This window comes from Lissotriton helveticus, chromosome 9 (genome assembly GCF_964261635.1).
Source record: "Lissotriton helveticus chromosome 9, aLisHel1.1, whole genome shotgun sequence".
Lineage (NCBI taxonomy): Eukaryota > Metazoa > Chordata > Amphibia > Caudata > Salamandridae > Lissotriton > Lissotriton helveticus.
The window spans coordinates 419,822,429-419,840,366 of NC_136070.1; the positions used below are offsets into that span (position 1 = coordinate 419,822,429).

At 48.3% G+C, this 17,938-nt stretch overlaps 1 protein-coding gene across 1 annotated transcript in view; it reads left to right on the top strand.

The window, feature by feature from the left end:
* DYNC1H1 (dynein cytoplasmic 1 heavy chain 1) overlaps window positions 1-17,938 on the top strand; it is a 1,596,152-nt gene that overhangs the window by 404,832 nt on the left and 1,173,382 nt on the right. The window contains exons 32-34 of the mRNA XM_078660192.1: window positions 16,400-16,612; window positions 16,969-17,207; window positions 17,639-17,795. Of these exons, the coding sequence (XP_078516318.1) occupies window positions 16,400-16,612; window positions 16,969-17,207; window positions 17,639-17,795 (609 nt within the window). The remainder of the gene's footprint in view (window positions 1-16,399; window positions 16,613-16,968; window positions 17,208-17,638; window positions 17,796-17,938) is intronic.

The window sequence follows — 17,938 nt, forward strand, 5'->3', positions numbered from 1 at the left end:
CCCACCCATCCTCCCCGTTCTGCGAACCGATATCTAGGGTTAAGGTCATCCCTTTTGAGGGCCCTAGTTTTTATGGCAACAGTGTTGGTTTTTATCATGGCTCTGCGTTTTCTGGCGCGGAAAAGCTGTGTATAAGAACTGATGTCCGCGCGTGAGGCGGCGGCTAAGTACTCCGTCTTCCCGGCGCCAACGACGGATGCGGAGCCGCAGACGACGCCTAGCGACGCGCAAGGGTACTGCTACGCAAAAGTTTCCGGATCCAGTCTGACACCTGTGGGTATTCTACAGTAAGGAATCTAATACTAACTACTGTTTCTTACAGATATATCCTTACCGAAGGTAAGTAACTTGTGCTTCGCAGCTCGGTAAGGGGCTTCTAGCCACGCCAGCCCTATCCCAGTCAGAGGACCGCGCAAGTTCAGCAACCTCTGCGTAGTCATGGTTATGATTCGCCCCAACCCAATAGCCAGAGGTCAGGTCAGGTCATGCACCCACCCCCCCATCCCTCCTCAGCCCCCAACCCCTCCTAGCCGGATCCTCCAAGATCATTGGCGTCTAGTTGGTAGCAGGATACGCCATCACCTCCACCACTGGCAGGACATCACCTCGGACCGGTGGGTTCTACAGATAGTCCGAATTGGCTACTCCCTCCCTTTCGAGACTACCCATGCCTCCTACATACGATCAGCTGACTGAGGATCACCTTGCTTTACTTCGAAAGAAAGTCACATCTCTGTTGACCAAAAGAACCAGCAACAGGGTTCTAGGTGCCAGAAATATGCTGGGGTTTTTGTTCCCGTTTCCTTCTGGTCCCCAAAAAGGGCGGAGGCCTACGTCCTATCCTCAACCTCAGAACCCTCAACTACTTCCTCACTCTTGCTCAGGTTCTGTCTATCCAGGACCCGAGAGATTGGATCGTAGCGTTGGGTTTGCAGGATGGTAATTTCCATATTCCCGTCCTGCCTGCCCATCCCCTCTACCTGCGGTTTACGGTGGTCCATGAGCACTTTCAGCTTACCATGCTTCCCTTCGGGGGTGTTCACCAAGGTGATGGCGTTAGTTGCAACTCATCTGCAGAGATCAGGGATTCCAGATGTCCTGGCTGTTTAAGGCAGGCTCACCCCAGGCAGTCGTCTCCCACCTTCAGGCTATGGCGAGCCTCCTTCAATCGCTGGGGTTCACTATCTCCTGACTGTAGGAAAGTGCCCCTTTTAGCATGGTTTGCCCCCACTTTTTGCATGATGTTGATACTGTTTGACTAAGTGTGCCCTTGGTCCCTGTTAACCAGGTACCCAGGGCCGGTATTCTTATCTTGAAACGATACCTTTGCACCCCCAATTGGCCCCTCTCTGGCCACATGTAAGTCCCTAGTAAAAGGTACCATTGGTACCAAGGGTACTGTGACCAGGAAATTCCTTTAAGGACTGCAGCACATATGATGCCACCCTTAGAGGCCCTGTACCTTAACACACACACACTGCCCTTGCAGGCTGCCTGTTTTGGTGCTGAGAAAAGTGAAGCCAACATGGCACCTATACCTGTGTGCCCAACCCACTGCCTATGGTACAGATAAGAGACCCCTCAAGCTGGGTGCACTATACCACTGGTGAGGGCACAGGTGCATGAGCCCTGTACCCCTACAGTGCCTAAACCCATTCATTGTGCAGCAAAGCCATGAAGAATATATGGCCTGGGAGTTTGTCATTATGAACTCCTCAGCACCATAATGGCTTTACTGAAAACAGGGAAGTTTGATATGAAACTTCTCAGCACATTAAACCCACACTGATGCCAGTGTGAGATTTAATACAAAATGAACTTAGATGGCATCTTAGAGATGCCCCTTGAAAAATGTCCTGACTCTAATATCCTGGTTGCTCGCCAGCTTCCACCCTCAGACAAGTTTCTGGATCCCTGAGTCGAGAGCCTCCCGCTCTTTAGGTCCTGAAACTAAGCACATCCTGGGTAGAGGTGCCAAGTCTCCTCCCCCAGGATGGGCAGGGTCCACAAAAGGGACGCGTCAAAGGCTTGCGGCCTTTGTGAGCTGACCCCAGCCATTTGCCGCTCCCTGCAACTGGCCCTCACTGGTTCGGACTCCCACTTTGGGTGGGACAATCTGCGGGAAAACCAAGATAAGAGGAGAGGTGTACCCACCTTTGCCAACCCCACCCCTCAGGTGGGGGAGTCAAGGTGAAGCGCAACTCCGTCACCGCCATCTTGAAGATGATGGGACCCAGCCAACCAGAGAGAGTCTTATGCCCCCGACTGGAGGGTGGCATAATAGGGGGTGTACCCACCCCAAGGAAGGGACCCATTGGTTCCAACCTGTACCTACCTGAAACTCACTTAAATGTTGTATTTAGGGGCAACCCTGAACCTTGCCTCCTCAGACAAGAAAGATGGACCGAAGAGCCGTGCTGAAGGAAGAAGAGGAGGACCCCAACTGACTTGACTCCAGCCCTACCTGTGTGTCCTGACCTCGACCTGCTCCAGCGGAATCCCTGAGTGTCCTGTATCCAGCAGCCCCCCAGAACCCGCAGAGCCTGCCTGGCCTTCCCTAACAAGACTTTGTCTCCTGTGTGCACCGGATTTGCTCTCCAACATACTCTGTCTCCGGCCAAATGCACCAGTATGCACCACTCTGCTCCCGACGCTCACTGCCCGAGTTCCAGTGGCCCAACACCATGAAGAGGTCTCTCTGGCGATCGTGACCTGGGAGCTGGTGATCCTTGACCTAACTCAAGTCTTCCGATGACGCATGCATCCCCTTTCTGGAGGATCCCACCGACCGCGACCGGAGAAGGTAAGGAAAACCCGACGCCAAAAGGCCCCCCTCTGCACCAGACGCTGAACGGCTTTTGGTAGCCCAAGCAATGGGATACCGGCATCCCTCGACATCCCAATTTACCTCTTCAACCGGTGGTCGCCTCCAGAAGATCTTCTTGCCCGAGCCTGTAGTGTTTGTTCTGACCAGAGCTTCCCCTTTTCGAAGTCAACAGGGCTCCCAAAGTTGATCTAGAACCCTGCACCCAGCCGCCCCATATCCCCCTTTGCCCTGAGCTAAACCCTTGGAGTGTTGCTCCCACATCCAAGTGGCATGCCCGTGAGCAACCACCAACCAGTAGCCCCCTAATCCCATTGGATAACATTGGGACTCAGCACTCTGCACCCGGCCGCCCTAGTGCCTCTGATGGTGTTCTTTCAGTGCATCCTTGACCCTGGGGAAACCCTGGCTCTAACCTCTGAAACCTAATTCCCACAACCAAGTACTTCCCTCTAAACCGATAACCTAATGTTCGAGGCATGTGGGCTGCTGAATTCATATCGGAGGAGAGGAGTTGGCCTAACGGCGAAGGCGCTCGACCTCGGACCTGGGGATCTGGGTTTGAGTCTCGGTAACGACGCCAAAAACCTCCTGTGATTCTGGGCAAATCACTTAATCTCCCCGTGCCTAAAATGAAAGTTTGTCCTCATGTAACGTAACTGGAAAATATGTATAGCGCTCTGATACCTGATTCGGTTCGGGTCTAGTTCGCGCTATATAAAACTGTGCAGCAAAAAAAAAAATATCTGTGCATAGATCGTCGCCTAGTGTTGGGTCCGGATGATTGCACTTTGTTGTCCTGGAAGAGTCTTCGAAGTATCACGAGATAGGTGACTCCTCCCCTGGACTACAGTGCGCATGGGCATCTTCTCCATCCTCATATTGTTTTTTTCGCCATTGGGTTCGGATGTTATTCCTCAACTCCAACTTCGGAATCGAAATTAACCTACTTTCTAAGGCCAAAAGGCCTTCTAACTCGACGGTATTGTTCTCGTTCGGTACTTCTTGACGCGACCAAACTTTCCATCACGATCCGGTCGTCGACGCGGGCTGTTGGGCCTTTTCGACGCCACGTGGGATTGCTGTCGATGGAAAGGAGTCCGTTTAAAAGGTGCCCAGAATGCCACGCCAAATTCCCGTATATTGATAAACATACAGTATGCAACAGGTGTTTATCACCGGACCATAACAAACAAACTTGCTCAGCGTGTGCCCAATTCCGTTTGAAGAAAACTATCCGGAATCGACGGGCCGCTAGGCAAGAAATGCAGCGGCAAGCACCGGAAGCGGAGAACATCTTCGATGTGAACACGACCTCCCGGAAGCGGTTGACTCTGAGCTAGAAATTGTCACCGTCGAGGACCAGTCGGACTCCGACGACCAGATCACACCGGGGCAAAAAGTGAGTACTCCGCCCCCAACCCCACTTATTCCAAAACAAAAGGCTCCGGTTGACGCATCGCATAAAGGCCTTAGCCAAAATATGTCAAGGTTCGAGGCATGTGGGCTGCTAAATTCATATCTAGTGCATAGATCGCCGCCTAGTGTTGGGTCCGGATGATTGCACATTGTTGTCCTGGAAGAGTCTTCGAAGTATCACGAGATAGGTGGCTCCTCCCCTGGACTACAGTGCGCATGGGCATCGACTCCATCCCCAGATTGTTTTTTTCCGCCATTGGGTTCGGATGTGGTTCTCGACGTCTCCGTGTCGGAACCGATACACTTTGTTCTTAAGGCCAAAAGGCCTTCGTTACAAGCGTCGGTATTGTTTGCGCACGGTCTCGAGCGTCGTCCGACTCTCGGAGCCGGAAATCTACGGAGTCAAGTAACTCTTCAGACATCGAGGCCCTCTCGTCGCAGCAAGACCCGACAACCTTAACATGGAGCGGAGCCCATTTAAGTTCTGCCCCATCTGTGGATCCAAATATCCACACATCGATGTGCATCCGGTCTGTAATAAATGCCTGTCACCGGACCACAACGAAGACGACTGCATGGCCTGCTCTAAATTCAGGTCAAAGAAGACACTCAAGCATCGGCGCGCCTCGAGGCCCAGCGAGCGACGCCGGCACCCGACGACATATTCGACGACCCCGCGTTGGAAGGCGGTAGCCATCATCTCCAAGTTTCGCCTCCGTCGACGGAGGTCCAGTCCGATCCAGAGGAACACGTCCATGGACAGGGACAGGACACTGAATACGTCGAGGAGGTAGGGGACGACGAAGAAGTTTATGGGGCCGCGGAAGATAGCTCAGAGGAAGAGCTATGCCCCGAAGTCTATCTAATTCAGGCTCAGGTCACGGGATCGCCACTCGGCCTTACCCACGACCCCGCACCGCTATCCCCGGCCCCGCCTTCTCGCCCGGCCACGGACACTCAAGCGGAGCCGCCATTGCACGTATCGAAACCGAAACCTTCGGTTTCTACGGCACCTAAGATGGCTGACGTCCAGCCGAAATCGAAACCGAAACTCACGGATTCGACACCACCTAAGATGGCCGACGTCCAGGCAAAATCGAAACCGAAACTAACGGAATCGACAACACCTAAAATGGCCGACGTGCAACAAAAAAATATCAAAGCCTGCTCCTTCATAGACTCCATCCACCTCCGGACCACAGAAGTCGAAGAAGGCTGTCGAGCCGACAGCGCCGCAGAAGGTGCACAAGGACTCGTCCTCCAAGAAGGCCGTCCGTCAAGAGTCGGCCTCTGTTGCTCCGGCACAAACGTCGAAGTCTGTTCCCACGCCTTCGGACCCTCCTACGGCCCGGTCGACTAAACGCCCAGTCGAACAAAAATCGACTGCAAGCCACGAGCCGAAGACCACAGGCACTGCGCATCGGCACGAAGCTGTCGGATCTGCAGCGTCGGCGCCAAAGCCTGCCGTGGCTGAAGATTCGTCGACGCACATTCCGTCGACACCGAGGGACTCCAACGCCACCGGACACCAGCCGTCGGCTACAACACCCTCCGCCTCCTTCACTAAACAGGTCACCGACTCCCTCAAAAGGATTCGGGAAAAGACTTTGTCGGCGCCGGCTCCCACGCCATCGACTCCGAAACCGGTTGACACTCCTCAGAAGTCATCAGCCAAGCTTCTTTACACTCTTCCACCAAAGGCATTTGCACCTAAAACGGTGCCAAAGACTTCGGCTCCTTCAGCGCTTCAGGCCTCAGAAGACCAATCTGAGCATTACATCGATGCCCAAACAGGGACACTGACCCTTTACAAAAGGAAGATCACTTCCCAACCACTGGAATCCTATGTTATTCCACTGAAGAAAAAAAGGACTGCACAGGACATTCCTGTCCTTATTGAGCCTCTTCTACCACCACCAAGGAGGAGTCCATCACCTTCCCCAAACCAATCAGGGGGAGAGGATGATGATGAAGACGACCAATACAAGTTCCCAGTGGACAATGACCCTGATGTTCAGCAGGACACATATGACGACACTGGGGACCAAGGTGGACAGCAGGTGGTACATGATCCACAAGTTTTTGGGGCACGTACATCTCCAACGGAGGATTCTGCAGCATTTAATGCTTTAATCGAACGGGCAGCAGCGAATCATGATGTGGACATGCATGCTGACCCGGTAGAGGAAGATTTTTTGTTTAACACTTTCTCTGTCTCAGAAAGGACGGTTACAATTCTTCCTATGCTCAAAGGTGTCCTTAAAAATGCCCCAGAGATCTTTAAAGAACCTACCAGGGCACGAGTGGTCAACCCACGTATCGAGAAGAAATACAGGCCAGCTCCTGGAGATCCTGCATATATTCGAGGACAGTTGCCTCTAGACTCGTTGGTGGTCGCCAATGCCCGCAAGAGGGCAAACTCCCAAACTACGGGTGAAGCTCCTCCCCCAGACAAGGAGTCGAAAGTGCTTGAGGCATCCGGCAAGAGGGTGGCTGCGCAGGCTGCCAATGTATGGCGTATAGCGAACACACAGGCACTATTGGCGCGTTACGATAGGGCGCATTACGACACCTTAGAACAGCTCCTTCAACATCTACCTGATGAGTATAAGGAAGCAGCCGAAATGCTCATACAAGAGGGAAAGCTTATATCAAACGCTGCAATAAAGTGTGCACTTGATGTGGCAGACACAGCGGCTAGGGGAATTAACACTAGCGTCATGCTGAGACGACAAGCTTGGCTTCGTATATCTGGATTTAAGCCTGACATCCAAACTACAATCCTCAACCAGCCCGTCAATCCTGACAGACTGTTTGGCCCAGATGTTGACACCACACTTGATAAGATTAAAAAGGACAACGAGACTGCTAAGTCCATGGGGGCACTTCAGTCACAACAATTCAGGGGAAACACTTTTCGTCGCTCAGGAGCGCGTGGTGTTACCAGAGGACACTTGGGTCAACAATCACAATTTACAAAGGGTGGTGCACAAACCTCCTACCCCAAGCAGGGTAGAGGGGGATACAGAGGTAATAGTGCCAAGGGCAGAGGCAAAGGGAACAACAACTCCCGTTCCTCTGCCGCAAATAAACAGTGACTCTCTGTCACTGCCCCCTGACCATCCAACACCTGTCGGGGGGAGACTCCAGCAGTTCCTGCCAGTCTGGACATCCATCACCACAGACAGGTGGGTGAGAAAACTTATCCAATACGGTTATTGTTTGGAGTTAACATCCACTCCTCCCAACATTCCCCCAAGACACCGTCCTATGTCGGCAGAGCACTTGCACTTATTGCAGCAAGAGGTCTTGGTAATGCTGCAAAAAGGCGCAATAGAGCTCGTACCAATGGAGGAGGAAGGCACAGGGGTCTATTCCCTGTACTTCCTCATCCCAAAAAAGGACGGATCCCTCAGACCTATTCTGGATCTACGCCCCCTCAACATGTATATACTGTCAGAACACTTTCACATGCTGACACTGCAACAAATTCTTCCCCTGCTAAACCAAGGGGACTTCCTAGCAACCTTAGACCTCAAGGATGCTTATTTCCACATCCCACTCCACCCATCCCACAGAAAGTACCTCAGGTTCACCATTCAGAACAGGCACTATCAGTTCAAAGTCCTACCCTTCGGGGTGACTACTGCCCCCAGAGTGTTTACGAAGTGTCTGGCGACAGTAGCAGCGCACCTCAGAAGGCAGAACATACATGTCTACCCGTACCTAGACGACTGGCTTGTTCAAGCAAAGTCGGAACAACAATGCGCCGCGGACATGTCCCACACTATTCAACTCCTTCACAGTCTGGGATTCTCGCTAAACTACCCAAAGTCGCACCTTCAACCAGCCCATATGCGGCAGTATCTAGGCGCGACAATAAACACCCTGACTGCTATGGCTCAGCCGAACCCAGCCAGGATCAACAGCATTCAGTCACTGATCCAAAGGTTCAGACCGCAACACTCCCTACCAGCGAGAGTGTTCATGCAGTTGATAGGCATGATGGCCTCCTGCATTTTCATAGTCCCGCACGCGAGGTTGCACATGCGTCCTCTCCAAGAATGCTTGGCAAATCAGTGGACACAGGCTCGGGGACGACTGACGGACCTAGTGTTGGTGACCGGCCGGGCATACAACTCTCTGCATTGGTGGAAACCACACAACCTTTGCAAGGGACGACCGTTCCAAGAGCCTGTGCCACAGATTATCCTGACGACAGACGCATCTCTCCAAGGATGGGGAGCTCATGTGCTCCACTACACTGTGCAGGGACTGTGGTCCACTCAACAACAGAAGTTGCACATCAACTACCTGGAATTGATGGCAATCTTCATGGCGATAAAGTCCTTCAAGGTACATTTGTGCAACAAAGTCGTGTTGATCCGGACGGACAACATGACAGCCATGTACTACATCTAAAAGCAAGGAGGTACTCACTCACCACAGCTGTCTCATCTGGCTCAGAGCATGTGGAAGTGGGCCATTCAGAGGAACATTTTCCTCATGGCAGAACACCTCCCCGGCAAGGACAATCAGATGGCGGATCTGCTCAGCAGGTACAGCCATCAAATGCACGAGTGGGAGATACATCCATCAGTGCTCCACCCGTACTTCCAGCAGTGGGGTCATCCAGAGATAGACCTGTTTGCCACAAGGGAAAACGCAAAATGCCAAAGCTTTGCCGCCAGGTTCCCTCATCCGCAATCGCAGGGAAATGCGATATGGATGAACTGGTCAGGCAAATTTGCGTACGCTTTTCCCCCAGCGCCTCTCATTCCGCTGGTGGCAAGAAAGCTAAAGCAACAATCGATGACTCTCATCCTAGTTGCTCCAACATGGGCACGCCAACCATGGTACACCACGTTTCTAGAACTTTCCGTGGTACCGCATCAAAGGCTGCATCTCACACCCAGCCTCTTGACGCAGAGCCATGGCGACATTCAGCATCCAGATCCGCAACAGCTCAATCTGGCGATCTGGCTCCTGAGGTCTTAGAATTTGGCTACCTCAACCTGCCTCCTGAATGCATGGACATCATCCGGGAGGCAAGGAAGCCCACGACCAGAGCTTGCTATGCTGCAAAATGGAAGCGGTTTGTCATTTACTGTACAGACAACGATATCAACCCGCTAGATGCATCCATTCCTAACATCATCTGCTATTTGTTACATCTTTACAAATGCAATCTGGCATACGCTTCCATTCGGATACATTTATCCGCCTTAGCGGCTTACCTCCAGAATAGGCAGCACCTCTCTGTTTTCAGGGTGCCTGCCATTAAAGCCTTCCTAGAGGGACTGAAACGAGTCATCCCTCCTAGAACTCCACCAGCTCCTGTGTGGAACCTCGATGTGGTCCTCACTAGGCTGATGGGCCCACCTTTCGAGCCACTGCACTCCTGCGAACTTCAGTTTCTGACGTGGAAAGTGGATTTTCTCATTGCTATCACGTCGCTCAGACGTGTTAGTGAGCTGCAAGCGCTCACAATCCAAGAGCCATTCATCCAAATACACTCTAACAGGGTAGTGCTCCGCACTAACCCCAAATTCCTTCCAAAGGTGGTGTCACAGTTTCATTTCAACCAAACTATTGACCTGCCTGCATTTTTCCAAAACCCGCAAACGGTAGCAGAAAGAATGCTTCATACATTAGACGTTCGGAGGGCGCTAATGTACTACATTGACAGAACACAACCCTTTAGGAAGACACAACAACTTTTTGTTGCCTTCTCAGCACAACACAAAGGCAACCCCATTTCCAAAGCAGGAATAGCCAGATGGATTGTTAAATGCGTTCAAATCTGTTATCAAAAGGCTAAACGCACTTTAACAATACCCCCAAGGGCGCACTCCACACGCAAATTGGGGGCCTCCATGGCTTTCCTGGGGAACATTCCTTTAGAAGACATTTGTAGAGCAGCCACATGGTCTACCCCACACACATTTACCAAGCATTATTGCGTAGATGTGCATTCCAAACAGCAAGCAGCTGTAGGACAGGCTGTTCTCAAGACACTTTTTCAAGCTTCTGCAGCTGGCACGGGCAACCGCCCTTAATGGAGGGACTGCTGTGTATTCTATGCACTAGATATGAATTTAGCAGCCAACATGCCTCGAACTGAATATGCTACTTACCAGTATGCATCTGTTCTTGGCATGTAGGGCTGCTAACATTCATATCGCCCGCCCTCCTCCCCGGTGCCCGTAGCGGCTGCAGACACTCTCTTGCATTCATCATTAGCATGGACATCCTGTACACTGTTTCACTCCATCTCTGCCACAATGGCTAAAAACAATCTGGGGATGGAGTCGATGCCCATGCACACTGTAGTCCAGGGGAGGAGCCACCTATCTCGTGATACTTCGAAGACTCTTCCAGGACAACAATGTGCAATCATCCGGACCCAACACTAGGCGGCGATCTATGCACTAGATATGAATGTTAGCAGCCCTACATGCCAAGAACAGATGCATACTGGTAAGTAGCATATTCATTACTTCAGAAGCCCCTCCTCCGGTTCAGCTCCGAAGCCCAAAACTAAGCCTTTTGATGCAAAGTAACACTCTCCCTAAAAAGGTAGTCGACCCGGAAAAGGTTGTCGAACCGACGGGCATCGAACCAAAGAAGGGTGTCGACCCAAAAATCGTCGAACCGAAAAAGATTCTCGAACAAAAGGTCGGCCAACCCAAGAAAGCTATCGAACCGAAAGCTCTGGAACCGAAAAAGAGTCATAAGCCACAAAAGGTCATTAATCCAAAGAAGATACTTGACCCTAAGAAAAAGCCCGTCGACACGGAAAAAAACGTCGACTGGAACAAAAACATAGTCGAATAAAGTAGTCTAGTGCAAAAAAACAGACAAATGTATCGAACCAAAGACTCCGGTCGATCCGAAACAGGTTGTCGATCCAAAGAAGGTCGCCAAACCAAAAAAGACTGTTAAAAACATCGACAAGGACAAAGTCGTCGAACCGAAAAAGGCCTACGACCCGAAGGCAACAGTCGAAACAGAGACAGCTCCTCGACCTAAGGCTCTCGAGCCAAAAAGTCACGGACTAGTCACCAAGCCAAAAACATCGGCACCAAGGCCACGGACAGTTGAGGAAGAACTCTTCCATCCTGATCCAGTGAGAGGAACAATCTAAACTGTACATAGACCCTGAAACAGGAAAGGTTACAGTTTATCATCAGAAAAAGAGACCATTGGACACGGACACTCCTTCCCCTGTTCCTCCAAAGAAAAAAGACTTCGGGACATCTCCATCTAGACCTTTTACTCCTCCTCCTCTCTATCCTAATATGCCTTTTGTGCCTTAATCTCCTACACATTCACAGTATGATGAGGAAGAGAACATGGGAGTAGATCCTTATAACGATTTTGATGAGCCACATGATCCAGATGCACAAGATCCTGATACACAAAATAACCCATGGGATGACCAAAACGATCCATATGATCCACAGCCCATACCAGACACCTCCACATACCCTCCAAAGCCGTCGCCTACTGACGACACCATTCTTTTCAATCAACTTCTAGATAGGGCAGCAAAATATCACAATGTGGACATGCACACTGACCCCATAGAAGAGGACTTTTTATTTGACACCTTTCCTACTGAGAAAAATGTCAGGACACTACCTATGTTAAAAGGGGTACTCAAACATGCGCCAGACATATTCAAAGATCCAGCCAGAGCGCGTGTACTCAATCCCAGAGTATAAGGCAGCCCCTTCCGACCCCGCCTATATCAAATCACAATTGCCTTTAGACTCACTAGTAGTGGCAAACGCCCGAAAAAGAGCCAACTCTCAAACAGAAGATGTTCCCCCTCCCGAGAAGGAGTCTAAGATTTTAGAAGCTTCAGGCAAAAGGATGGCCTCACAAGCTGCAAATTCATGGAGGATTGAAAACACACAGGCTTTATTAGCACGCTATGATAGAGCGCACTATGATTAACTTGAAGGTCTGCTGCAACACTTACCAGAACCTTTTAAAGCTAAAGCTAACGACCTCATTCAGGAAGGCAAATTTATAACTAATGCTTCCATTAAATGTGCTCTTGACGCAGCTGATACAGCAGCAAGATCCATTAATACTAGTGTATTACTACGCAGGCATGCGTGGTTACGCATCTCTGGTTTTAAGAACGAGGTGCAATCCACAATCCTCAACCAACCAGTTAACCCAGATTTCCTGTTTGGTCCAGCAGTAGACTCAATCTTAGACAAAATGAAAAAGATACTGAAACTGCTAAGTCTATGGGCGCACTTCAGTTTCAACAACACAGAGGTTCCTTTCGTCGCTCCTCTTACAGAGGCTCCGCACGAGGCAACACATCACAAGCTTCCTCTACATTCAAAAGTAACACCCAGAGTACCTTTAATAAAGGCTCCTACAGAGGGGGTTATAGAGGAAACAATAACGAGGGCAGGGGACGCAGAGGCAATAACACCAGAGCCTCCACTGCCACCAAACAGTGACTTTTTCACACTACCTCCGGACCACCAAACACCGGTCGGAGGCAGAATAAAACCATTCCTACCAGTCTGGAATGCCATTACCACAGACAGGTGGGTGAGATAAATTATCCAGTATGGTTACGGCCTGGAACTCACTTCTACTCCACCCAACATACCACCCAAACATCGTCCTATGTCCAAATAACACATCACACTGTTACAACAAGAGGTCGCGTCCATGCTAGAAAAGGGAGCCATAGAGCCAATCCCTTTTCAACACCAGGGGACAGGAGTATACTCTCTATACTTCCTAATTCCCAAGAAGGATGGGTCCCTCAGACCCATTCTAGACCTCAGACCGCTAAATCAATACATACTCTCAGAGCATTTCCATATGATTACGCTACAGCAAATACTCCCGTTACTCCAGCAAAATGACTTCCTTGCTACCTTAGACCTCAAAGACGCATACTTTCACATACCTATACATCCAGCTCACAGGAAATACCCCAGGTTCACAATAGAAGGGCAACCTTATCAATTCAAAGTTCTCCCCTTCGGGGTAACTACGGCCCCAAGAGTTTTCACAAAATGTCTAGCAGTTGTAGCAGCACACCTCAGAAGGCAACACATCCATGTGTTTCCATTCCTCGACAACTGGCTAGTAAAAGCCAACTCGTACGCGCAGTGTGCAAGCCATACGTCTCAAACACTCAAGCTGCTGCACAGTCTGGGGTTTTCCATAAATTACCCAAAGTCACATCTACAGCCCTCCCACATACAACAATATCTGGGAGCCACAATAGATACCTCAGTAGCAAAAGCATATCCAAATCTAGCCAGGATAGCCAATATGCAGACTCTCATTCAAACGTTTCAGCCACAACACTCCTTACCGGCTCGAGTGTTCATGCAGCTCATAGGCATGATGGCCTCCTGTATATTAATTGTCCCTCATTCCCGCCTTCAAATGCGTCCCCTGCAAGAATGCCTAGCAAGGCAATGGAACCAAGCTCAAGCACAATTAAAAGACCTAGTGTTGGTGCATGGTCGCGCTTACAACTCTCTGCAGTGGTGGAACCCACAAAACCTTTCCAAGGGGCGACTGTTCCAGGAGCCGGTCCCACAAATAGTACTAACAGCGGACGCATCACTGACAGGTTGGGGAGCCCACCTACTTCAATTCACGGTTCAAGGGCTCTGGACAATCGAACAAAAACACTGCACATCAACCACTTAGAGTTGCTCGCAGTATTTCTAGCACTGAAAGCTCTTCAGAAGTACTTGTACAACAAGACTGTGTTGATCCGGACGGACAACATAACAGCCATGTATTACATACAGAAGCAGGGAGGGACACACTCTCCACAGTTATCTCACCTAGCACAGAGCATATTGAGGTGGGCAATTCCAAAGAACATCTTTCTCCTAGCAGAACACCTGCCGGGGAAAGACAATCAAGTAGCAGATCTGTTAAGCAGACACAGCCAACAGCTATACGAATGGGAGATTCACCCTCAGGTTCTCAAACCATTCTTTCAGCAATGGGGGCATCCAGAGATAGACCTGTTTGCCACAAACAAACTCAAAATGCCAGTACTTTGCCGCCAGGTTCCCACATCCGTTGTCACAGGGCAATGTGATATGGATGAACTGGTCAGGCAGATTTGCGTACGCTTTTCCACCAGCCCCACTGATTCCGCTAGTGGCACGCAAACTACGACTGCAGTCACTCACGATGATCCTGGTTGCTCCCACATGGGCAAGACAACCAGGGTACACAACTTTCCTAGAACTTTCAGTAGTTCCCCACCAAAGACTGCGCCTCTCGCCACATCTTTTAACTCCGAACCATGGAGAAATCAGGCACCCATATCCCAATCAGATTAACTTAGCGATCTGGCTCCTGAAGTCTTAGAGTTTGGGTACCTTAATTTGCCTCCTGATAGCATGAACATTATCAAGGAGGCAAGACGACCAACTACTAGAGCATGCTACACAGCCAAATGGAAGAGATTTGTAATTTATTGCAAAAATAACCAAATCAACCCATTAGATGCTTCCATCCAAAACATTATCTGTTACCTATTGCATCTTCAAAGATGCAATTTGGCATACTCTTCTAGAAGATTACATCTTGCTGCTATTGCAGCTTACCTACAAAATAGACAACACATGTCTGTTTAGAGTACCCCCAATCAAAGCTTTTATGGAAGGACTTAAAAGGATAATCCCTCCAAAGCACCCACCTTCACCAGTCTGGAACTTAAATATAGAACTTACCAGACTTATGGGACCTCCGTTTGAACCGCTACATTCATGCGAATTACAATTTCTAACTTGGAAGGTGGCATTTCTGATTGCCATTACCTCCCTTAGGAGGGTAAGTGAGCTACAAGCATTAACCATTCAAGAACCTTTCATGCAAATACATAACAATAAGGTAGTGCTTCGTACTAACCCTAAGTTTATGCCAAATGTAATATCCACTTTCCATATCAATCGGTCCATAGAATTGCTAGTTTTCTTCCAAAACCCGCAGTCAGTGGCTGAGAGAGCCCTACACACACTAGATGTAAGAAGGGCTCTGCTATATTACGTTGTCAGAACCAAATCATTCAGGAAAACAAAGCAACTATTCATTGCTTTTGCACCACAACATAAAGGAAATCCCATTTCAAGTTCAGGAATAGCCAGATGGATAGTTAAATGCATTCAGATATGCTACCGAAAAGCTAAACGCAGTCTAACAGTTCCCCCAAAAGCACATTCAACGTGTAAAATGGGGGCATCCATGGCATTCCTAGGAAACATTCCCCTAGAAGAGATATGTAAGGCAGCTACATGGTCTACCATACACACTTTCACTAAACACTACTCTGTAGATGTGCAATCAAAGCAGCAAGCTGCTGTAGGCCAGGCTGTCCTTAAAACTCTATTCCAAACTGCTGCAGCTGGTACAGGTGACCACCGCTAAAGGAGATACTGCTATACAGTCTATGCACAGATATGAATTCAGCAGCCCACATGTCTCGAACGGAATATGCTACTTACCTGTATGCATCTGTTCTTGGCATGTAGGGCTGCTGACATTCATATCGCCCACCCTCCTACCCGGTGCCTGTCACAGCTGCAGTATTTTTCTACATACATTTACATGGACATCTCTTACTTTTCTATACTCCATCTTTGCCAAAATGGCGAAAAACAATCTGAGGATGGAGAAGATGCCCATGCGCACTGTAGTCCAGGGGAGGGGTCGCCTATCTCGTGATACTTCGAAGACTCTTCCTGGACAACAAAGTGCAATCATCCGGACCCAACACTAGGCGGCGATCTATGCACAGATATGAATGTCAGCAGCCCTACATGCCAAGAACAGATGCATACTGGTAAGTAGCATATTCCTTCCTCCTTTATGATTGCATTGACTGTTTTTCTGTGAAAATGTTCTTTTTGGAGTAGGAAATTGTATGAGAACTTAAACTGTGTTTACAAAAACTGACTTACCTTTAGATTCTACAGAATGATTGCATTTAATAGTTCATCACGTTTAACTTCCACAAATGGTCAAGGATAGCGATTGAATGAAAATTATAAATGCAAATCCTTATTGTTTCTGTTTTAATGTATTTTAATTTGTTAATATTTAATTGTATATTGAAATTATCAACTAACTTTTTAACTTTAGATCCTGATTCAGAGTGTCTGTGAAACTATGGTACCAAAATTGGTTGCAGAGGACATCCCTCTACTTTTCAGTCTCCTATCCGATGTATTTCCAGGAGTTCAATATCATCGTGGCGAAATGACTGCTTTGCGAGAAGAACTAAAGAAAGTTTGTCAAGAAATGTATCTCACATATGGTGATGGAGAGGAAGTTGGTGGAATGTGGGTTGAAAAAGTAAGTATTGTGTACATATAGCTGCAGTGTATTTGTTTTCAGAAATCAACCATAGTCATTCCACCTCCCTGAGCACTTACCTCAGCAGATTATGGAGCCTCTCAAGCGTACCTCTAGTCTTACTTATTTTCCATTGTTTTTTTCTCTGTTCAAAAAGGTATATTTTTTTAATGTTTTACTGTGCTTCCCATTTTTACAGTATATAATCACTCCTTCAAACTACTGTCCTGATTGGTGCTAAGCAAAATGTAAACTAATATAGTTCCACTTTTTATTATTCTTGCTATGGCTATTTAGTTTCTTACATGTTGATAGGAAATTCGGTCTAAATGCATTTGCATCCTTTTGTTTTGCAGGTTCTTCAACTTTATCAGATCGCACAGATCAATCATGGGTTGATGATGGTGGGGCCTTCCGGAAGCGGGAAAACCATGGCCTGGAGAGTGCTCCTCAAAGCCCTGGAGCGCCTCGAGGGAGTTGAGGGTGTAGCACACATCATTGATCCAAAGGCTATAAGTAAAGACCATCTGTACGGGACGCTTGATCCAAACACCAGAGAATGGACCGACGGATTATTTACTCATGTTCTGAGGAAGTAAGCTGGCTGATTCCTAGTGCATTCATTTGTACACAAACCGTAAAAGTGGTTGCTGCTGTCAATGTCTACAGCTTGTTTCATATATATATATATATATATATATATATATATATATATATATATATATATATATATATATATATATATATATATATATATATATATATATATATATATATATGCTACAGCTGTAAATATTTTAACAAGCAACGCTTGTAGTATCTGCTTGCCTGACAGTTCACTGCTAACATGTATAAAACTAATGTAACTTATTCCCATGCACTATTCTAGCTCATTATCCTCCGATTATTTGTGGCCATTTGTATATTTAAAATGTTAGACGTCAAAGGTAAGTTTAAAAGTAGCTACTTAATGAGAATTTTGCAATTTTTGCTATTTTATTAAAATCTGCTTATCTCCTTCAATAGAATAATTGACAATGTGAGAGGTGAACTGCAAAAACGTCAGTGGATCATCTTTGATGGAGATGTAGATCCTGAATGGGTTGAGAACTTGAACTCTGTGCTCGATGACAACAAGCTACTGACTCTGCCCAATGGAGAACGTCTCAGCCTGCCTCCAAATGTAATTGACGCTTTTCCTTTAGAGCTATATATCTGCAATCAAACAGATTATTAATAAGCTTGCTGTTTATACATGTTGTGCCTTCTTTGATATCCTTTAAAGACTGGGATGCTCATGATGGAGTACCTGCTGCTTTTTTGAAG